Raw genomic sequence first — 23,809 nt, forward strand, 5'->3', positions numbered from 1 at the left:
AAGTCTTACAACGCCACATTAAAGTCCAAGAGGTTTATTTGGCATCACTAGCTTTCGGAGTGCCGCTCCTTGATCAGGTGAGTGAAGAGGTAGGTTACACAAACACATATATGGACAAAGACAATGATGCAAGATGATACTTTGAATGCAGTTTACGTGCAAAGACTTATAGTCAAGTATCATCTTGCATCATTGGCTTTGTCCATATATGTGTTTGTGTGACCTACCTCTTCACTCACCTACATAGAATTTACAGTGCAGAAGGAGGCCATTCAGCCCATCGAGCCTGCACTGGCCCTTCGAAAGAGCACCCCCATTTTAAGCCCAGAACTCCGCCCCACACCCGTAACCCAGCAACCCCATCCAACCCCTTTGGACACTAAGGGCAATTTAGCATGGCCAATCCACCTAACCTGCACATCTTTGGACTGTGGGAGGAAACTGGAGCACCCGGAGGAAACCCACGCACACACGGGGAGAACGTGCAGACTCCGCACAGACAGTGACCCAGCCTGGAATTGAACCTGGGACCCTGGAGCTGTGAAGCAACAATGTTAATCACTGTGCTACCGTGCCAATCTGATGAAGGAACGATGCTCCGAAAGCTGGTGATTCCAAATAAACCTGTTGGACTTTAACCTGGTGTTGTAAGACTTCTTATTGAGTAACTTAGTTATTGAAAATTGTATAAAAGTATTAATAGGGGAGGGACGTGTGATGATTGTGGTGTTTGTCATTTTAAGGGCAGCGCAGCAGAAGATGTTCACCTGGCTTGAGGAACCAATTGGGACTGAGAGTGAGTAATTACCCCAGGGGGTGGAGTCCTCTTTTAGGCAGACAACAGCCAGAAGACAGCCGGAAGACATGTAGGGGCTAGTGCAGCCAGTGGGTTGCTCCAGGGCAGCTGGGCCTGCAGGCCTCTGTATAGTTTTTCCTTGTTAATAAATAACTTTTGTGTTCCTAACAAAGTTTGTTAGCGTGAAATTATTACAATAGGCCTCTGAGAACTCTACTTGTATAGATTCCACAGGCTGCCAGAACTGCTGAGTTATTTTATATTATATATAGAAAGATTTCTCACTGGTTTATAGATTGGTGATGGGTTTCTATGATCTCCCTCCATTCAAAGCATAAGCTACATATAGGTACACAAAATAGTTCTTAGCCATTATCTAAGTTATTTTCTTGTTGTTTTTAAATGCAATAAAAGATTTATCATGCTAAATGCAATATTGAATTCACAGAACATCATCAGCTGCCTCCAAGCCAGTATTGTGCAATTGTTCAGACTTCTTGGATAGCTCATGTGGGAACCAAGAGGAAAGTGCAGGAAAGGGAAGTTCGTTCTTGCCTGAACACTGGGCCACATCGCTGATAAATAAACAACAAGAACCCGCAAGTTGCTCCCTGCAGAATGGGAACGAAGCACAGCAGCAGAAGCAAAGCCTGAAAATGGGTGTTAAGATCAGCCAACATGGGTTCCAGTTGAAGACAGAGAGTTCCTCATTGAGCCAGAAGAAGAGGTTGAGAGTCAGGGTAGATAGCGCTTCATTGCATCGAGATTCGAGGATTCAGAATTACAATGTTGAGCAGCGTCATGGTTTGACAAACACTCTCTCAAATATCTATGCTGAGGAAGTAGCAAAATCGCCAAAGCCCAATTTATTGAAATCCCTGAAATGGAGCTTAGTGCAGTCTCCTTAGTATGCAAACGGCATTTCAGCTGCCGTGACGGATAGAGTTCTGATCTGAGAACTTCTATCTCAAATCCTTCTCTACTGACTGGTAATTTTGCTGAAAAGGCTGCAGTTCCTCAGTCAGGCCGAGGGCATTTGTTCCTTAGGCTCAGATCAATAAATAGTTTAGTTCAAAAATTGATTATTTGGCATAATATTTATCTACAGACATAATTCTCACTTTAGGTGCCTTGGTTCAGCAAAAGACACATGTGTTAACAGAACAATTTACGCAACAACAGCAATATAACCAAAGAAATGCAAACAAACCATGCCAGGTAGGCAGATACAGGTCATCTATAGCTAAGATTTCTCTTGTATTAACTGGAGTTCTCAGGAAGTGGGACAGTTTCATTGTCTCTTAGATTCTGCTAGTTAGGTCTTAAATTTACGACTCAGGTGGACAATTCACACAACCATTTAGACAGAGGAAAATGGGACTGCCATCATCTTCAACAGAGCAATGTCCCAAGCACATCATGCACCAGGTATACACCACATAACCTTTAGGAAGAAGACAGGCTATCAGAAGAAATGTTGTCTTTTGGGAGAGCTTGCATGGCTTGAGGTAAATAGTAGAAGGCAGTGTAATCATGAAGATTCCTCTTGGTAATGGTAGGGTACAAACATGAATCTATGGCAAAGCTGACTTCTAAATCCAGAGTAAATTGGAATTATGTGAAATAAGTCATTAGAGAACTGGTACCAGACAACAGACAACTAGAGATGAAGTCAAAGGATTTTCATTTCAAAATATTCACCAATGTATTTTAATTTGTTTTCAGCAATAAATGTCTACTAAAAGAAAGAAAATGACAGTTTGGAAAATTGGATTGTGAGATTCATCTCTCTTCTCTTGCCATTCATAATTTATTCATATATGTGTGTGTGTGTGTGTGCGTGCACATGTCTATGTCTATGAGACAGTCCACTCTGGATACCAATACACTTCTGTATCTTTCTGCAACTTCACTATCCAGACTCCACCCCTTCCTGCAATCTCAGCCTTTGCCGTGTACGATACCCTCTGACGTTCCTCCCCCTGAATCTGAACTATTTGCACAGGCCAGGTCTCATCCCCTTTGCTCCCACTGAAATGAATTTAAAGCTCAGTATGATGCTGGGATCTTCCTCTGTTAGCTTTGACCAGGAGTCTTCCCCTTCACAGCAGACCGCTTTGCATGTCTTCAAAATTCTTCTTCCACTTGCACCCCTCCCTCTTCTGAAAAAAATAAATTCAGTGTACCCAATTCTTTTTTTCCAATTAAGGGCCAATTTAGTGTAGCCAATCCACCTAGCCTGCACATCTTTGGGTAGTGGGGGTGAAACGCAGGTGGACACGGGGAGATTGTGTAAACTCCACAGGGAGTGGCCGGGGCCGGGATCGAACCTGGGACCTCGGCGCTGTCAGGCAGCAGTGCTAACCACTGCGCCACCCTGCCGCCCCCCCTCTTCCCACTTTCCCTGTGATTTTATAATTTTCCAGTTTCCCTGCCCTAACCACCAGCTTTAAAAAAATTATGTATGTCCATCAGGGTAGTCGATGGGTTTTCCGCTTCTTCAATGAATGAAAATCCAACTAGTTTGTATCAGTCACCACCAGCACTCCAACAATTTCACCCCTAACCCCTCTCACTTCTTCCGAATAGAAGGTATTGCAATGGAAACCAACACCTTTTAAAAATTAATTCAGCATTTATTGCCCATTCCTAATTGCCCTTGAACTGAATGTCTCGCTAGGCCATTTCAGAGGGCATTTAAGAGTCAACTACATTGCTGTGGGTCTGGAGTCACATGTAGGCCAGACCAGGTGGCAGATTAGTGAACCAGAAAGATTTTTAATTTCACCATCTGACCTGGCCTCCAGAGCATTACCTTGGACCCCGGGATTACTATATCATTGTACCGCCATCTCCCCCTGCATGGCTTCCAGCTATGCCAGCCTTTTTCTTCTCTATGTCAAACATCCTTTCTTCCAGTCCGACTCAAGCCCTCTTCACTATCTCTTTTTCAACTACGCTGTTGACTGCATCTATGCCATTTCCACCGCTCTTGCTCTGAAACTTTCAGCAACTTTGCTCCCAATTTCAATCCTTTCCTTGCCTTCGCATGATCCATTTCCAACTCTTCCCTTGGAGGTGTTTGTGGGGGTCTCGCAGTGGGAACAGGAGCAGTGGTCCGTGCTGATGGTCAGAGGGGGTTGGTGGTCAAGATGGCAAGTCCAGGTAAGGAAGAAATGCCCAGGGCTGGGGAAATAGATAATGTTTGGAGGGGGGGGGGAAGCACACGATCTTGAAAGAAGACTAATAATGGTGTCCCCCGAGACCCAAACAGAATGACTCATCCCTGGTCTCCTCCAGTTGGCTAAAGAATTACAGCAGGCTGGCAAGTGGCCATTAGGGTGATCGCAGGCAGGCCACCTAAGCCTCGGTTGCCCCTGTGAACACATCAGGGATGGGTGTGAAGGCAATTCAGGAAATGTTATAGCCTCCCCCACCAATGCGACAAACCCCCCAACAGGGGACTGTCGAACTTTGTCCAGAGGGCTGCCAACTCTGTCCAGAGGGCTGCTAACTCTGTCCAGAGGGCTGCTAACTCTGGCCAGAGGGCTGCTAACTCTGGCCAGAGGACTGCTAACTCTGTCCAGAGGGCTGCTAACTCTGTCCAGAGGGCTGCTAACTCTGTCCAGAGGGTTGCTAACTCTGGCCAGAGGGCTGCTAACTCTGTCCAGAGGGCTGCTAACTCTGTCCAGAGGGCTGCTAACTCTGGCCAGAGGGCTGCTAACTCTGTCCAGAGGGCTGCTAACTCTGTCCAGAGGGCTGCTAACTCTGGCCAGAGGACTGCTAACTCTGTCCAGAGGGCTGCTAACTCTGGCCAGAGGGCTGCTAACTCTGTCCAGAGGGCTGCTAACTCTGGCCAGAGGGTTGCTAACTCTGTCCAGAGGGCTGCTAACTCTGTCCAGAGGGCTGCTAACACTGTCCAGAGGGTTGCAAACTCTGGCCAGAGGGCTGCTAACTCTGTCCAGAGGGCTGCTAACTCTGTCCAGAGGGCTGCTTACTCTGCCCAGAGGACTGCTAACTCTGTCCAGAGGATTGCTAACACTGTTCAGAGGGTTGCTAACTCTGTCCAGAGGACTGCTAACTCTGGCCAGAGGGCTGCTAACTCTGTCCAGAGGGCTGCTAACTCTGGCCAGAGGACTGCTAACTCTGTCCAGAGGGCTGCTAACTCTGTCCAGAGGACTGCTAACTCTGTCCAGAGGGCTGCTAACTCTGTCCAGAGGGCTGCTAACTCTGGCCAGAGGACTGCTAACACTGTCCAGAGGGCTGCTAACACTGTCCAGAGGGCTGCTAACTCTGTCCAGAGGGCTGCTAACTGGCCAGATATACTATGGTACCCTCTTCAAATATGCTTATAATTAATAAACAAGAATGAAAACAAGCACATAATTAATCCTCATGATTTTTTTCCTGGGATGTTTACAACAGTGTCTAGAAGATTCACGTTTATTTCTAGGGAGCCCGCCGTATACCTGGACAGTTCACAACCCTACCAATACATTCTACAGCAGCACATCAAATAAAACCCAAACATCTTTGTTCTTCTGATGGTTAGGACCCAGTTTCTCCTGAAACTCCAGATTGTGTGTCTGGACTTCCTTCACTGGGCGTTAAAATGTGCTGGGATGTGCCAGTGTGCTAATATGGTGAAGCCCATTGCATTGTGACCCAGGGAGATTGGATTCCCCTGGTTAAAGGAACATAGGTATAGCAAGTCTTGTACTTTTTAAATCTTTCATGTCCTTCTCTTCACCGTGGTCATTCCTTAAAACTGTTGTCTACATTTGCGAAGAGCACACAAGGCCAGATTAAAAATACACTACTGCTGAAACGAGGGGCATGTTTCTGAAACTTTTCATCATCCACTCATTAGGGCAAATACAAGAATGCCAAATTTCAAATGATCATAACTTATACCACAGAAGAAAAGGGTGCTAATTGGCTGGCAAGATGACTGATTGGCTGTGGCATGCCGGGAAGAGAGCAATAGGGAACTATCAGTTCTCCAAGCATGGGTAATTTAAAAAATGTGCAAGGCTTGACCATATTCCTTTTTGCAGAGAATGGATCCCTGTGTCTGAATGTATCTTGCCTTCTAGCAAGCATACATGAGTTATGTTATATGCTTGCTTGATTATCTTAAATTGGGTGTTAGTGTAGCAAATAGTGCACTCAGGATTGTTCCCAATCGCAGAATCACATCTAATACCACAGCCAATCAGAGTTAATTTGCCAACAAATTAACACACGTTTCTCCTGCAATGTAAATTGTTGCAATCATTAGGGAGATGGTGTTGGGTGGTAATTTCACTTGAATAGTAATCCAGAGGCCAGGCTAATGTTCTGGGGACACAGAATTTAAATTTAAATTTTCAGGAACTTAAATCAGTTAATAAAATCTGAATAGAAAGATAGTCTCGGTAATGGTGATGATGAAACTATCATTGGTTGTTGCAAAAACCCATTTGGTTCACAAATGTCCTTTTAGGTGAGGAAATCTTCCATCCTTGGCTTTACCTACATGTGACTCCAAACCCGCAGCAATGTGGTTGACTTAACTGCCCTCTGAAAAGGCCTACCAAATTGCTCAGTTAAAAGGTCATTAGGAATGGGGGAAAACTAGTGGCCTTGCCTGTGATGTCCTTATCCTGGGAAATAATGGACGGGATTCTCCGAAATGGAGGCAGAGTGTTCGCGCCGTCGTGAACGGCGTCGAGGTTCACGGCGGTGCGAAATGGCCCCTATCCCGACCAATTCAGGGCCCAATAATGGGCTAGGGGCCGCGCCGCGTCATTGAGCCCCCCCCCCCGGTGCAGGATCCCCCCTCGCCCCCCCGCAGGCCGCCCCCCCCCAGCGTTCCGCGCTGTTCCCACCGGCAGCGACCAGGTGTGGACGGCGCCGGGGGGGAACCCGCCGTTTTGGGCAGGCCGCTCGGCCCATCCGGGCCGGAGAATCGCAGGGGTACCGGTGAATCGCCATTTTGGCTGTCTCGGGCGATTCACTGTACCGCGCCGCGCAAAACGCGATTGTGCCGATTTGGCCGCTTCTGTGAATCGCGGGAGGGCGTTGGACCGGAGTCGCGGGAAAATTTGGTGACCCAGGCGATTCTCCCAACCGGCGCGGGAGCGGAGAATCGCGCCCAATATATTTTTTAAACTTCTTGTTTGTCTCGATGAGTTCAAGATGAAAAGTTTCGGCAACATGTCTCTTCAGCAATAAAAATACCCTGTTCGATGGTTACAATGTGTTAAAATGTCTTACTTTGAAAATGATATACAGCCTTAAAAAGGGGGTGATTTTGTTGCAATTATTTATGAGCACCTCGTGCCAATATTTGCAATAACCTGAAGCTAAAGCTGCTAATTGTAGTAAGCGCTCTTTTTCAGCCCTAACCACCTCCCACCCACGTCCAGGAAATGGGCGAGGGGTGACTTTTTTGCAACATACATCATGAATGGTCTTGACAAGGTGGAGGTGGGTGAGTCTAGGGGGCATTGCTTTAAAATTCGGGGTCACCCTTAAAGGACAGAGATGAGGAGAAATTCTTTCTGAGGGTTGTGTGACTTTGGAACTTCCTGCCTCAGAAGGCAGTGGAGGTGGGGGTCTTTGTGTATTTTTAATGAAGGTATTTAAGGTAGATTCTCTTGGCAAGGAAATAGAAGTATATTATCGAGATTGATGGGAATGTGGAACCCTAAACACAAACATGTCAGCCATGACCTTGTTGAATGGCAGAGCAGGCTCGAGGGGCCGAATGGCCTACTTCGGTTCCTGTTTCACATGTTCATATCTGCTTTGGAAAGATCATCCTGGATTTTATTTTCACAGATTTATTGCATTGGAATATTCACTGTGCATTAGAATTCTCAAGAGCTACTCTCTGTGTACCCACACATAACGCCTGCATCTTCTTGATGCGAACAGTTGGTTTCCCCAATTTCTGAGTGGCGACAGTGCAAAAGGCTCTTTTCATTTCCTTCACATTCCACATCATCCAGAAGAATTGGCCCGCTTCCTTTTCCAAACTCCGCTCTCCGGTAAGCCTGAATGGAAAATGGGAATCCAAGTTGGCGACAGACAACAGCAGCCGCCTGGCTGTTCCACAAGTCATCACACACTGTCCCCCATACTCCATTGATGTAAATCTCCACCCTCCCACGGTCTGTCCTGCCATGCTCATCCACTAGACGCACTGCCCCATTTGAAGGAGTATTTTGTAGTCTCCTGTTTGCTGCGTCATGGCCACTCTGCTTCCCGGAAGTATTTGTCTGCGCTTTACCAGGGTTTGGTACTAAAGTAGCTGCTGTCTGATCAATACCAGCATCCCATTCTGTTTGCAACATTTCTAAGGTCTTGAGGAGCTCATGGAACCAATCTGGGGTGTCTCCGTCTTGTCGTAGATTGGGTCTTTGCCTTCCTTTTGGTCTGTTCTTTGTAGGTCTCTTCCGAGGGCGGTGTATCACCTCTGTATGCACAAAGAACACTTCACTTAAAAAAATAATTACAGTTAAAGAACACCTTCTCAAATCTGTTAGAAACATTTATAATGGGCGGCACGGTGGCGCAGTGGTTAGCACTGCTGCCCCACGGCGCTGAGGACCCGGGTTCGATCCCGGCCCCGGGTCACTGTCCGCGTGGAGTTTGCACATTCTCCCCGTGTCTGTGTGGGTCCCACCCCCACAAGCCAAAGATGTGCAGGGTAGGTGGATTGGCCACGCTACATTGCCCCTTAATTGGAAAAAATAAATTGGGTACTCTAAATTTATTTTTAAAAAGAAACATTTATAATAATATGCATGTGGGGGCTTTCATTTATGTCGCGTTCTACTTACTTCAATCTCTTACAATGCAACACTCCATTCACAAAACAAAGAAAGGTCAAACTAGATTCTGGTAAGAAGTCCTCAGAAGTAAGAATGATACCATGTGACAGAGATAACTTTACAAAAGTATAATACATAAGAGCAAATGTGACAATTGCTTTTCAGTGTGGGCAGCTGTGAACCTGAAATGGGAAGAATAAGGTGGTTTCTAAATGTGAAAAACTAGAAGCAGTGGAGATCCAAAGAGACTTGAGGGTCCAAGTGTACAGCTCATTAACTGTTGTGAACAGGGACAGAAAATATACACAATGTCCAGGGAATGCTGGTCCTGACATCTGCAGGGCGCAAACTAACAGACAAGTTTCTAAGTGGGGTAGCGAGAAATCAGAAGGACCCGTGAAGAAGGGAGGGAGTAAGGGTTCACCGTTGAGTGAAAGGGCCAACCCGGGAGCTGGCAAGATGGCGGAGGCTGGGTCATTGGGTGGAGCCGCTCTGCTTACTGCAGAAAAGATGACCAAGGTGATGGCTGTGGAGTTGGAGAAGCAGTTTGCATAGCACATGGAGGTGTTGAGGAAGGAGATGATGGTGGCGTTGAAGATGTTGGTGGAGGAGGCGATTGCCCCGGATAAGGTGGCTGTGTCAAAGGCATCAGCCGAGGGGCGGGAGCAGGGTGAGAAAATGAAGGGAGTTGGAGGAGACCATGTCGCAGCACAGCGGTCAGCTCACCTCGATAGGGAGGAACTGCAGAGGGTGATCGAGGCCAACAAGCGGCTGCGAGCAAAGTTGGAGGACTTGGAAAATCATTCAAAGTGGCAACATATGAGGATTGTGGGCCTGCCTGAGGGGGTGGAGCGCCCAAGGCCGACCGAGTACTTTGCCAAGATGTTGGCGGAGTTGGTGGGGGAGGGAGATGATCCCTCTCAGTATGAGCTGGATCGGGCTCATCCGTTGTTGAAGCCTCAACCGAAGGAGAATGAGCTGCCAAAAGCAGTGATTGTTTGCTTCCACAGGTACCACATGAACGAGAAGGCTCTGAGTTGGGCGAAGCAGAAGCGAGAGGTGCAGTGGTGCTGGGTTACGCAGTTACCAGAACTTAACGGTGGAACTGGCGAGGAGGCGAGTGGCTTTCGGCCGAGTGAAGACAGCACTGTATAACAGTGGGGTGCAGTTTGGCGTGGTGTACCCAGCGAAATTGAGAATGACCTGCAACTCCAGAGATTTCTACTGTGAGACGGTGGAGGCGACGGAGGCGTTTGTGAAGGTGGAAGGCTTGGGGCAGGAGTGAGGAATAGGACTGAAGATTGGTCGTAGACTGGGGGGATTGGAGTTATGATAGCTATCATTGAATTTACAGTGCAGAAGGAGGCCATTCAGCCCATCGAGTCTGCACTGGCCCTTGGAAAGAACACCCTACTTAAGCCCACACCTCCACCCTATCCCAGTAACCCCACCTAACCTTTTTGGACACTAAGGGCAATTTAGCATTGCCAATCCACCTAACCTGCACATCTTCAATTTGGACTGTGAGAGGAAACTGGAGCACCCGGAAGACACCCACGCAGACACGGGGAGAACGTGCAGACTCCGCACAGACAGTAACCCAAGCCAGGAATCAAACCTGGGACCCTGGGGCTGTGAAGCATCTCTGCTAACCACTGTGTTACCGTGTTGCCCGGAGTTGGAAGAGTGTGTATATATATATATATAGTCCTGTTTTACATTTTTACTTCATGTAATTACATGGGTTAAGCTTTGTCGTTTTTTGTATCGACGGTTTTGTATGTTGCACGGGACATGTTCAGCGGGATTCTCCCGCAATCGGCGGGATGGCCCGACGCAGGTGCCAAGAACGAAGCAAACCACTCCGGCGTTGGATCACCCGGAAGTTGCGGAATCCTCCGCACCTCCGGGGGCTAGGCAGGCGCCTGAAGGGTTGGCACCGCATCAACCAGCGCCGAAGAGCCATTGTGGTCACGCGCATGCGCAGAACCGCTGGCATGTTCTTGCGCATGCGCTGGGGATATCTTCTCCGCCCCGGCCATGGCGGAGGCCTACAGAGGCCGGCGCAGGCCTGCCCGCAGATCGGTGGGCCCCGGTCGCAGACCAGGCCACCGGGAGGGACCCCCGCCCCCGGGGTCAGATCCTCCCGCGCCCCCCCCCAGGACTTCACTAGATGGCCCACCAGCCAGATCCCGCCGTGTGGGACCATGTCCATTTCACGCCAGCGGGACTGACCAGGAACTGACGGCCGCTCGGCCCATCGGGGCCTGGAGAATTGCCGGGGGGGGCGGCGCTGCCAACGGCCCCTGACCGGCGTTGCGTAAAACCCGCCTCAGCCGAAACCGCACCGGAGAATATGGCGGGGTGTATGTTTTTTCTGGTTATTTTCCTGGGACGGGGCAGAGTGGGAGGGGAGGGGTCCTGGGCAGGGGCCCCCGCACGAGCAAGTGGAAAATGAGGAGAATAAAAATATTTTTTAAGAAAATAAAAATTCTCGGCCTCACAGCCTGATTGGGATGCTGGGCAGTAACAGCCGCCTGTGTCATGCCACGCCTACTATCAGGATCCACTGGGGACCTGGGAGGTGCTCACTAGAATTGCCAATTCCCCATTAGCAATATCCTTCATCTGTGCGGGCAGCAGCCACCACGGTCATCGGGGGGCTAAAGTGAATGTCACCATATTACCAGAGACGGGGCTCTGTCAGTGGGACAGACAGGCAGCAGTTGGAGCTGCCCTCATTGCGAGGAGACAAGATTTGGGGAGAGGCATGACGGACCCACGGGCGCTGGTTCCCCCCTCCCCCCATCAGCCCAGGGGTGACCCCCCACCGATGGTGGCCACCCCCCCCCTCCCCACCGCAGCCATTGCGTGGCTTCACATTTTTAAACAGTTGTACTAAACGGCGCCCGCGTAGCCGCTCGCTGGGGAGGCGGTTAGATCACAGGAGGCCGTTCGAAAGGGGATACTTCCCGTTAATGGGATGGAGAGTGGTCTTAATTTCTGATTATTGATTTCTTGCCACTCTGCAGCGTGATCCGGATCTCGTCAACTGGAGTGGGCCGGTTAGATCGGAAACCGATCAGGGCCCGGTGTGGTTCCTGATTTCAGCTTCTCCTGAGACCTAACCGGCTCATTCGGATTTGCACCAGGCATGATGCGACCAGTAGATTGTGCCCATAATTTAAAAGGTGGTAGAAGTCATGCTTCAGGTACACAAGGCTCGTGTTAGATCACATTCGGACTACATAAGCAGTTCTGGGCAGCGCATCTTTGGAAGAATATATTTGCCTTGGAAGGAGTGCTGTGTCGATGTACCAAAATGATAGCTGGACTCAGAGATTTGCATTACGTGGAGAGATTACAGAAACTGGGGTTGTATTCCCTGTCACTTGAAGAGTGATTTGATAAAAGTTTCAAAACTATTAAGGAGAACAGAGAACGTAGATAGAGAGAAACTATTTCCATTGGTTCAGGAGTCTACAACTAGGTGGCATTGACCGATGAAGCAGTTACGAATCAGATTCAATACTAGATGGATTGAGTTAATCTCTCTATACACCATCTTGTCAAACAGTCTCGGGTTCAGGTATTACTATTAAGATACAATAAAACCTACTCTAAACTGTCTTATGAAACGACCAAAGTCAGATACAGCACCGATCACATGCAGAGCACAACATACTCCAAAATCCCATGACGTTATCCTGTGTAAGGTACACTCGAGAGATACAGAGCAAGATATCCTACATCATGCTCTACCAAATATCCCCAGCTGAAAATTGGCATGGGGTAAATGCAAAGTAAAGCTCTCTCTACACAGTGACCTATTTTAAACAAACCTATCGAGATAGTATTGATAGCCCCAGAGTCAGTGCTAAAAAGCCAACTGTTCAAACGGAGGAGGCACCAACATTTATTGCAAGTGCATCAATTACAATACCAGGCCACGACAACAGGTCGTGACTATATTTTCCATTTTTGTTACAGTCTACGCTCTGTATCTGCAAACAGCAGGCAACAGCCTACTGCAGTCAAAAGCTGATCCCATTGATGACAATAATGGATAAGTCGCATTGCACTTAAGAAGAAAAGAGAACTGCCTCACTTACTTGGTTTAGGTACAAAATTGATGAGCCGGCTTTTCACTTTAACTTGTAAGGGGTTGTAATGACATGTTCGGGGTGGCGCCCTCCTGGGGGGTGGGGCAGGGAGGGGTGCAGAACAAAATTCTAAATTAGGATTTAATGGTTTCAACATCCAAGAAAGTTTCTGATGTTTCCTTTCGCTCTGTTCACAGGGTTTAAAACTTGAATAAAATATATTTTTAAACAATAAACATATCTGCTTGACACAGATATGTTACCAATTTACAATACAATCTCCTCCAAATTTGAGAATCATTGATTGACTTTTACATTCAAAGGGTTGGAGCTCCACCAAATGACACAGTGGTTAAATGAACCAGTGTGGTGTGGTAGGCCAAGGGATGGTCTAAGACTCAATCACTTGTTAACGGATGTCAACTAAATGGGCAGCAACCTTAGGCAGTAAAAAATATTAGCCTGGGTTCCCACTCTGAATGCTATCCATTGACTCGTGCTGGTGAGGGCACGGGTACATGTCACTTGCAATTGACGGTGATGGTCCAGTGGTTGAACATTCCATTGACACTTGTTGTCCACAAGAACAAAGAACAAAGAAAAGTACAGCACAGGAACAGGCCCTTCGGCCCTCCAAGCCTGTGCCGACCATGCTGCCCGTCTAAACTAAAATCTTCTACACTTCCTGGGTCCGTATCCCTCTAGGGATTGGAACATTCAGGTGAGGAGCTCCAGAAAGGGTCAGCATTTCAGGAGTACAAGGGAGAAATTGGAAAATAAACTGCTTTTGCTTTGCTGCCATCTCATTGAATTCTAACTTTGGCAGAAGTACTTGCTTATGTTTAGGATGTAAAGAAAATGTCTGGTGGCATGTCTCACATACGGAGTTTTCACTTGGCATGAGCATGTATCAGGAAATCATGCCTATCCCATGAATTTCTGTTCATTAAAACAGATGGAAATTCAGTTGTGCAAGTGAATATAGGATGGCACGGCAGCACAGTGGTTAGCACTGTTGCTTCACAGCTCTAGGGTCCCAGGTCCGATTCCCGGCTTGGGTCACTGTCTGTGCGGAGTCTGCACGTTCTCCCCGTGTGCGCGTGGGTTTCCTCCGGGTGCTCCGGTTTCCTCCCACAAGTCCCGAAAGACGTGCTGTTAGGTGATTTGGACATTCTGAATTCTCCCTCTGTGTACCTGAACAGGTGCCAGAATGTGGCGACTAAGGGCTTTTCACAGTAACTTCATTGCAGTGTTAATGGAAGCTTACTTGTGACAATAAAGATTATTATTATAGTGTATACTCCCAATGATTAACTGGGAGCCTATAAATCAATCCCATATTGCCAAATGCTCATCCGGCTTTATGATTTTCTTCAATTAATGTCCTAATTGTTCTTTTCTGTTGAGGTGTTTTCACATTCCAGGAATGAGGCTGAAGGCAATTTTTGCCTCCAAAAACAGGCTCTGGGAACAAAAAGAGTGACTGACCCACCAAAAGTGCGGACTTATCAATGGTCTATTGAATTAAGAGTGTGACTTTCTGTAAATAATGCACTGGTAAATGTATTTTTGTTTTGGGGTCACTGTGTTACACCGATATAGAGATTAGTTCCCAACACATAGACTAAGAGCAGATGATGTTCTCCCGAATCAAGCACTGGAAATGATGATGTCCTGGGTGTACAGATTATAAGTCAGGCATATTTACCAACATGATGCACAGCAATCATTAAGACACTCCACCTCTACACTTGTACTTATTTTTATCGTATGAATTTGTCACTGTGCCTTACCGTGAAGGGTCAACTATTTTGTAAACCATTCCAGTAGTCGATGTGGCTGTCGGAATCCGCGTAGACAGGAAATATAATTCTCCTGGAGAGAAAAATGTTTTGGAAGTGAGCTGTGGATACATTCCGACTTCATTATTATCGCCAGATTCAGATGTTACTGTTCATCTTGAGGAGGCTAAACTGGGTTTCTACTTCATTTGTGTTTCCATAGCCCAAGCTGTGTCACATTTGATGAATTATTTATCAATGATTCACCATTGTTGCAGAACAGTCAATGTGTACACTGGAGGATCTAAAATGAAAGGCTGAACTCTTTGTTGTCGAGACACCAAGAGAATTCCCTGCCCTTCCTCAAATAATGCCATGTGATCAGACCGCTGGGACCTCAGTTTAACATCTCATCTGAAGAATAGCTTTTCCCAAAGGTGCAGAGCTCCCTCTGCCATCTTAAAATTAGAGCTGGGCCATTCAAGAATAAAATTAGGAAGTACACGTCACACAGTGGATGTATGAAACTTGCTCCCTCAGAAGGCTATAGCAGCTGAAATTCTCAAGACAAAGCTCAGCAGATTTTTGTTGAGTAAGGGTAGCATGGGATATGGAGCAAGTAAATGGAATTGAAGTACAGGTCAGCCATGATCTGCTTGTAGCAAGCTCAAGGGGGTGAGTGATCTAGTCCCGATATCTTGTTTTTTAAGTAGGTGTCAGTTTAGCTCAGTGACAACAATCTCCTGAGCTTCTCTAAGAGATCAACACTCCCTCAATGCTACAGAGAAGTGTCAGCCTGGATTATGTGGTCACATTTCTAGTGCGGGATAGGATCATAGAATCATACAGTGCAGAAGGAGGCCATTCAGCTCATTGAGTCTACACCAGCCCTTGGAAAGAGGACTCTATTTAAGCCCACGCCTCCACCCTATCCCCGTAATCCAGTAACCGTACTAAAGGGCAATTTAGCATGACCAATCCACCTAATCTGCACACCTTGGGCAGCATGGTAGCATAGTGGTTAGCACTATGGCTTCACAGCGCCAGGGTCCCAGGTTCGAATCCAGGTTCGACAGCTGGGTCACTGTCTGCACGGAGTCTGCACGTTCTCCCCGTGTCTTTGTGGGTTTCCTCCGGGTGCTCCGGTTTCCTCCCACAGTCCAAAGACGGGCAGGTTAGGTGGATTGGCCATGCTAAGTTGCCCTTAGAGTTCAAAAAGGTTCGGAGGGGTTATTGCGTTCGGGGTTAGGGGGATATGGTGGAAGTGAGGGCTTAAGTGGGCCGGTGCAGACTTGATGGGCCGAATGGCCTCCTTCTGCACTGTATCTATGTTCTATCTTTGGATTGTGGGAGGAAACCGGAGCACCCGGAGGAAACCCATGCAGACACAGGGAGAACATGTAAACACCACATAGTCATCCGAGGCCGGAATTGAACCCGGGCCCCTGGCGCTGTGAGGCAGCTGTGCTAACCACTGAGCCATCATTCCGCCCCTATTGAATCTTCTGACTCAAGGGTAAGAGAAGTATGACAGAGCCAAACCTGACACAATCTGGGTTGAGTTTTAGAAGGCCACAGAATGTTGGAGGATGGAAAGACAGGTAGATAAACTTCAACAATTTTGAGGTCCTGATAAAGAATAAGTTAAAAATATGATTCAATGTGGTCCTGATTTTAGTTTATTATGTCGATAGGAGCATAGGGATCTCCAATAACTTGCCTTCATATAGCACTTTCAACAGACCCAAGGTGCTTCACAGGTGCGCTCTCAAGAAAGATTTGTTTGTGAGAAGAGCATTGACATAACAAAGTCAAGAGTTAACAAAGACGTGGATGGCCGTGTTAACAGCTGGTGAACTGAGACAGGGTGGAGGCGTTAATATTACACAGACAAAGCAAATGGCTTTGATCGTGTGGAGATGTGGTCAGAAACACAGCTCGGGGTCAAAGACACCACAGCTGCGAATGGTGAGGTTCAACGTTAGACAGTAGCCAGGGAGATGGATGGAGATGGTGACTGGAAAAGGAGGTTTGTGGCGAAGACTGAAAACAGTAGTTTCAGTCTTCAAACATTCAGCCGAAGGAAATTTCTGCTCCTCCAGGCCCGAATGCTGGATGAGCAGCATGATAAATCAGGCAGTAGGAGAGTTGACAAGGTGGTGGTGGAGGGATGGAACTGGAAATCACCAACATATTGAGGGACCTGATATATGTTTTCAGACAATGTTGCCAAGGAGCAGCAGAGAGGTGAGAAATAGGAAGAGGCCAAGCATAGACCCTTGGGACACTTTAGAGGTTAAAGCAGGGAAAAAAGCCATTGCAGCTGAATCTCTGGCTACAAGTGGATAGATAAGATTGGACAGGAAGTCCACCTCGCTGGATGACAGGAAATGCATTGGAGGAGGATGGTGTGGTCAACTGTATAAAATGTTGCCGTCAGATCAAAAAGAATGGTCAGGAATTATTTATCATGGTCACAGTCAAATAGGATGCAGATTGTGACTTTAGTAAGGACCTTTTCATTGCTATGGTGGGGAAGAATCTTTATTGGTGTGACATGATGTTGCAGTAAAGATGGACATGGAAGGCAGAAAATACATCAAAATAGAAATGCTAGATCTGACTCGTCCCAGAATCTGGGAAAACATCACAGATATGGAGCAGGATAGTCTATTCAGAATTAAATAAGGAGTTGCTGATTTTATTCAGCTGATATTAAAAATACAGTGGTACAAATCATAGTGTATGTTGGACAGATGAAAATACCTGCTTCATCCTCAGCAAAGGAGATAATGTACCGATAATATTTATTCAAGAGTCCTGGGAAAAGACATGTCTGACCCTTTCCCATACAGATCTTATAATCGTGCCACCTCCCTGTTCTAGAATCCTCAGCCAGTGCCATTAGACGCCTGTTTAGGGAGAAGAGCAATGAGTTAGCAAGCAGATGAAATAACATGACTACTCAAGGGCATATTTTTACATGTGAATTTTAGGTTGATTTAAGTGAAGATTATAGCGAGGAAATGGAACACCTTCTTACGTCCAACATCCAGTCGGAGTACCAAGCAGTCTACGTAATAAAATTAAGATACTCTTCCTCAGCTCTTGACCAGACAGTTATGTTTCATTGGTTTAGGACTCAATTTTTTTACAGATAGCACAATTGCTTCTCCAACCATGTGTTGTCACATTCTCCACAAATGTCTAGTTGGCTGGACCAACTTCTGCCACCTGAATGCCCTCCATTTCCGTTTACACTAGTTCTCACGTTTCTCCCCCAATTTACAATGTCTGAGAGGCACACTGCTTGTGCCCTCAATCCAATCACCATTAAACTTCCAACTATTTAATATCTCCCCTGGAATAATAGTAACTGACATTCCTGGTCTGTATGATATCAATGGTGAATATGCTGATTTTCACTTTTATTACATTGCTGTCCTCTGCCCTGCCTAGCTCACAGGTAAGGGGCTCTTTAGCACAGGGCTAAATCGCTGGCTTTGAAAGCAGACCAAGGCAGGCTAGCAACACGGTTCAATTCCCGTAACAGCCTCCCCGAACAGGAGTGTGGCGACTAGGGGCTTTTCACAGTAACTTCATTGAAGTCTACTTGTGACAATAAGCGACTTTCATTTCATTTATACATTTGGGCAGCACGGTAGCATTGTGGATAGCACAATTGCTTCACAGCTCCAGGGTCCCAGGTTCGATTCCCGGCTTGGGTCACTGTCTGTGCGGAGTCTGCACATCCTCCTCGTGTGTGCGTGGGTTTCCTCCGGGTGCTCCGGTTTCCTCCCACAGTCCAAAGATGTGCAGGTTAGGTGGATTGGCCATGATAAATTGCCCTTAATGTCCAAAATTGCCCTTAGTGTTGGGTGGGGTTACTGGGTTATGGGGATAGGGTGGAGGTGTTGACATTGGATAGGGTGCTCTTTCCAAGAGCCGGTGCAGACTCGATGGGCCGAATGGCCTCCTTCTGCACTGTAAATTCTATGATCTCTTAATGGGCTCATGCTCCCCCCGACTTGCAACTTCTTTCAGTGCCATGTCGCAGTTTGTTCACTTTGTAAATCTAACTCTGCACTCTCTGACACTCCAATCTACACAATAAGTGCGATCATTCCAATTTCTTTACCCACTGTTGGATTCTTAATCTCCCACTGAGAATTTACATATATTGGGGTGGATTCGGAGAATTGCACCCGTCTTATGATCCCCCTGGGAGCGCAAATTGGGATGCAATTCCGTATCCCTTGCTGTGCAAATTTATGCATGGTGAGGAATATGAGGGATAGATTTGCCGGGCAAACAATTGGGACTTGCTTCCTCATTTTCTCTCCCAGAGTGAGCATAAATCAGGTGCGATTCAGCTCTGGCGGGGGAACATAGGGTGCGATTCTCCGGCAAGATTTCTAAGTGTGGTAGCGAGCGGGAACTGCCGCGAGCTTCCTGGTGCTCGGCCCAGCTATGCCAGCAACGCTATACATAATGAATTGGTCCACTTAACGAGGTCTAACGGGCTTCTCGTGGCAAATGAAGGCACGCCAGCTGAGTTGCCGGCACCGAGCTCGCCAGCCCCCCGCTAACAAGGTCAAGCAACTCTTAAGCTGCAGTTGCTCAGCCAACCCCAGCCAGCTCTCATCAATGGCACCCACGAGACCAACCCCAAGATTCAGGGATGCAGATCTGGATAGGCTCCATATGCAGTGGAGGCCAAGAGGGATGTCCTGTTCCCTCGAGGGTTCTGCAGTGCTGCCTGGGACGAGGCGGCGGTGGCTGTGAGCTCCGGGAGTGTAACCAGGAGGACTGGCCTCCAGATCCAGAAAAAGGTCAACGACCTACACCGGGCAGCATGAGTGGGCACCAACCACCCCCCCCCCCCCCCCACAGGACACTTCCGCCCCCATGCGAGCATCCACCCCCCCCAACTATTCATATGACCCCCAACCCTCCCTCCACCCTTCCTCTCCCTTCAACCCACCCAACCCTCCCTTCAGACCCCCCCTCCCACCACTGTGAACCATTCCTGTGGCTAACGATGCCCTCTCTGTGTCTCATCAGGAAAAGCTCTCCCACAATTGCCGGGTGAGGCCCAGACTGGCATTGGGCCAGACTTTGGAATCCTCACCTCCTTCGAGGAATGGACCCTGGAGGTGACTGGGGTGACTGAGGATAGATTGGTCACCCACGCGGAGTCTGGCAGATAACACAGATACTTTAGAGGAACCACCTGGAGTACCTATCAAATGTGAGTTGTTATTGCCTGACTGACTGACCCATCCCTCCCACTACCACCTGTCCATTCTTCCTCAGGTCCTCCAGCCAATGGCGCTGGCCCATCCCGATTGGCCGTCTCCCCTTCCTCCCATGAGACCACCTCGGAGGAGAGCTCCGAAGAAGACATGATCGAGGCGGCACAGCTGTCGTCCCCATCCTCCACCAGCGCAGAGACAGGCACCTCGGTGGGGAATGTTCGTGGTCAGGCTTCTGGGGCACAATATGGTGAGCACCACAGAGCTACTGATGTAAATCAGGTGGGGGCAGAAACTCCCAGGTGAGAGAGCAGTCGGAGGTCCGGGTACCAGCCTGATGCTGAGCTTACGGAAGATATATTCCCGGAGTTGATGGAGACGTTAGGGAGCGGTCAGGACATTCTGAGGGAGATGTCAGTGACACTCCAGCATATCCATGGCCAATTGTAGGTGTCCCAGAGGCTACAAGTACAGGGGATGTCGCTGGCAATGCATGGCACCGAGGCCAACACAGCCAGTGACGGCCATGGCTGAGGGTCTCGGCAGAATGTCCGCCTCGCTGGGGAATTTATCCAGTACCAGGCTGACCTTGGTGGGCTGCTGCGGGACATGTCCCGCTCTCAGATGGGAATGGCCGAGGCTCTGCAGAGCTTGTCGCAGTCACTGAGGAAGATCTCTGAGGGTGTTGACATGATGGTGCAGACCATGGGGACCCGCCATGGCTGGCATAGCCAGATGGGCTCGAACCAGTTGCTTCTCGTCTCCCAAAGTGAACCCCAGGTCCCTATGGGCACTGACCGGGAGGAGGGATACACTGGGTGTCAACCCAGACCCGTCCCATGGAATGGCGATGGTGGCCCCCAACCCCGAGTTCCACACCTCTGATGAGGCCACGTCTCGCAACCAGCATCCAGGACAATGCAGCATGGTTGTGCATGTGCCAGCGACTAGTGCACCAGGCCCTCCGGCCCCAGAGCCCCCAGAGGACACCGGCCAGGGGCATCAAAGGCCAAGGCATGAGGTAAGCAGCTGGCTGCCTCCAGCTCTGATTGCAACCTGGGGACACACCGAGATGTAGCGGTAACGCTAGGAAGGCAAAGCACATCGAGGATCACTGAGGTGTCATGCGAAAGTGCCTTTAAGAACTGGATGTTTAAGCAATGTACCTTTAAGAAAACAGTGATGTCATAGAGTGGGTGGAGCTCACCTCAGTTCAGCCATTTTGAAGTTTCAGTTAGAAAAGTGCCTGGCTGGTTTTGCTGAGAGCAGTTTAAAAGTGCCTGGCTGGTTTTGCTGAGAGCAGTTTAAAAGTGTCTGGCTGGTTTTGCTGAGAGCAGTTTAAAAGTGCCTGGCTGTTTAGCTGAGAGCAGTTTAAAAGGAGAAAGCCAATTTGAAAAAGCAGTTGGCTTGTGTCTGTGTGTTTCCAGAGAGCTGCAAGTTTTAAAAAGAGCTGGGAGTGTGTCTATGTTTTGCAGTGAACTGGATCTCTGCTATGAAAGACCATCTCGATCATTTGGATGATTTAAAGTAAAGTCTTTAACCTGATGTGATTTTGTTTAAAGGTGTTAAGTCTCTTGGAAGTTTGAAGGAACATTTTAAGGAATTATTTACTGTTGCAATATTTTCTGAGTTACCTTTGAAGTAAGGGGTGTTAAGAGATCCCATGTTTATTTAAGATGTTAAGTTGAGTTCATGGAATAAACAGTGTTTTGTGTTTAAAAACCCACGTGTCCATAATTGTAATCCCACACCGAGGGAAAAAGCCGCGTGCTAGGAAAAGCAACAAATCCATTAAAGGGAGAGGTTGGTTGAACTCCATGATACATTTTGGGGTTCTGAAAACACCTCGCCCATAACAGAGGGCACCGGGGGAGGGGGGAGAGGGTTAGGGGGTGGGGCAGTGTGGTGGGGGGGGGGCGGTGAGGTACCATCGGGAGAGTGGGGAATTGTTAAACACAATAAACACTCTTGCACAACCTCTGACACTTTCTTCCGCAATGTGGGCCGACCTCCAAACCCTTGTCCCATCTCCCCATGCCCCCCCCCCCGCCCCCTCTCCACCCCCCACCAGGCACACAGCATGCAGGTGATGGGTGGGAGCGAGCACATAGCAGACAAGCAGGGGTCAGACTATGGCATTGATTGAAGAGCACTGGCGCCCAGCTCTCTGCAGGTTATTATCACCCCTGTGCCCTCGATAGTGACCCGCTGATGGTGCCGACACATTCCCAGTAACACCCATCCTGGGAAGGTGGGAGATGGTGGTGGGTAAGGTAGCGATGATGGACCAGGCCATGTCGTAAGTGAATCGGGCGAGTATGAAGGCCTCCCTGGCCCTTCGGGCTTGCCGGACCCTCGCCACTGCTGCCTGTCCTGCAGCCTCCGGCTGGTCCTCCGGCTCCTCCCTGGGCTCGTCTTCCAGCCCTTGCTGGTGCGGCACAGCCTCATCATCCTCGTCCTCTGGGGGCTCTGGGGTAGGAGGGCCCCGGTGTACTTCGCAGTGGCACGTGCACAGCTGTGCCGCACTGGACCGGGTGCTGACTGTGGAATGCGGCATCGTCAGAGGGGTGGAACTCGAGGGAGCTGGTGGCCATATTGCCACTCCATGGGTCAGGTCCAGGTTGCCACCTGGTGCCATCCTCCCGGTCGGGGCCCTTGGGTTCACCTCATGACGGCGGGGTAGCTGGATCGAGTCCCGGCTGCCCCCTGCCATCTGGCCCTGCCAGCCCAGGCGGCCCCCCAATGCCTGCACTGTTGAAGCCCTCGGTGATGCTCCTCAGTGATTGGGACATGCTCTGCAGTGCCTCGGTAATGCCCACCTGCAACTGCACCTCGGCCATTCCCATCTGAGAGCGGGACATGTCCCGCAGCCAAGGTCTGCCTGGTACTGGGTCACGTCCCCAATCGAGTTGGTCAGTCGACCGAGGCCCTCAGCCAAGGCCGTAACTTCTCCGGTTTCTTCTCACAAGTCCCGAAAGACGTGCTTGTTAGGTGAATCGGACATTCTGAAATCTCGCTCGTGTACTCAAACAGGCACCGGAGTGTGGCGACTAAGGGATTTTCACAGTAACTTAATTGCAGAGTTAATGTAAGCCTACTTGTGACACTAATAAAGATTATGATTGTTCCTGCATCAGCATCAGAACTTTCAACCACCTTGACCGACAGAATCTTCAACCTTGTTGCCACTTTCCCTTTTCCATTGAGAACTTCTGCAAACCAGAATCTTAGACTATAGTTTGGGTTATCTCCTAACATCCCCACCAATGCCTGACATCCATTTCTCCTCTGTGAAGTCTATGGATTGTTTATTATGTCAATAATCAGTTGTCAATTACTTACCCACTCATAAAATCTCCGAATATGTAGAGTCCATTAAGGTTCGGAGATTCGCAGCCTCTGTAAATATAACCGCCAGTGATTGACTTTCCAACACTATGTGGATAAGCAAATATAGGAAGGACATCATCTGTGAAAAACAGTAAAAGTGTTAACTGTCTCAGTCAGCCAATGAGGTGAAAACTGAGGTACGTCACTGTGAATAAAGGATATTCTATTTAAAACAGCTGAGGAATATTGGATGTGCAGTTTCCTGGTAACATCCTTATCATAATCTCTGGATATAAACAAGGGCCGGAATTCTCCAAACATTGCGATTCACTTTTCCTTTGGCAGTGCACCCCCACAACGGGCTTCCCGGAGCGATGGGATGGTTAGAATTGGAAATCCCATTGACAAACGGCAGGAAGATAGAATCACGCCACCGGCGAATGTGTGCAACCAAGAAAGACGTGGCTGGGGGACTGGACAATCCAATCCAAGGTCTGTTATTATAATAATCACACCTGCAAGTTCCCTGAAGCACTGAATATGTGGTATTTGAGGGGAACTGGAACCTAATTACAAGGTGGACACAAACATTAATGCATCTCTAATATCTCCCTGTTCATGTCAGCTCAAAGCTCCAGTCCCTAATTTTGTTGATGATGCCAAGTTAGGTGGAAAAGTAAGCTGCAGGGAGGACACAGAGGCTGCAAAGACAGGCTAAGTGAGT

At 48.4% G+C, this 23,809-nt stretch overlaps 2 protein-coding genes across 6 annotated transcripts in view; one reads left to right on the plus strand and one right to left on the minus strand.

Moving 5' to 3' along the window:
- LOC140405816 (cytosolic carboxypeptidase 2-like) overlaps nucleotides 1–1,874 on the plus strand; it is a 310,411-nt gene extending 308,537 nt beyond the window's left edge. For 3 of the 4 annotated variants that reach the window (XM_072494234.1, XM_072494236.1, XM_072494235.1), the window contains one exon: nucleotides 1,245–1,874. In XM_072494234.1, coding sequence (XP_072350335.1) covers nucleotides 1,245–1,704 — 460 coding nt within the window. In that variant the 3' untranslated portion in view covers nucleotides 1,705–1,874. Of the gene's footprint in view, nucleotides 1–743; nucleotides 880–1,244 lie in introns of those variants that run through there. The other variant, XM_072494237.1, reaches the window with a different exon arrangement.
- Nucleotides 1,875–7,587: 5,713 nt separating this feature from the next.
- The window catches only part of hhipl1 (HHIP-like 1), a 65,387-nt gene continuing 49,165 nt past the window's right edge, over nucleotides 7,588–23,809 (minus strand). Inside the window, exons 5-9 of one of the 2 annotated variants that reach the window (XM_072494214.1) lie at nucleotides 23,098–23,224; nucleotides 17,267–17,412; nucleotides 14,513–14,594; nucleotides 12,729–12,811; nucleotides 7,588–8,258 (exon numbers count right to left, since the gene is read on the minus strand). In XM_072494214.1, coding sequence (XP_072350315.1) covers nucleotides 7,660–8,258; nucleotides 12,729–12,811; nucleotides 14,513–14,594; nucleotides 17,267–17,412; nucleotides 23,098–23,224 — 1,037 coding nt within the window. In that variant the 3' untranslated portion in view covers nucleotides 7,588–7,659. The remainder of the gene's footprint in view (nucleotides 8,259–12,728; nucleotides 12,812–14,512; nucleotides 14,595–17,266; nucleotides 17,413–23,097; nucleotides 23,225–23,809) is intronic. The other variant, XM_072494220.1, reaches the window with a different exon arrangement.

The sequence above is a fragment of the Scyliorhinus torazame genome, chromosome 2 (assembly GCF_047496885.1).
Source record: "Scyliorhinus torazame isolate Kashiwa2021f chromosome 2, sScyTor2.1, whole genome shotgun sequence".
In the NCBI taxonomy this organism is placed as follows: domain Eukaryota; kingdom Metazoa; phylum Chordata; class Chondrichthyes; order Carcharhiniformes; family Scyliorhinidae; genus Scyliorhinus; species Scyliorhinus torazame.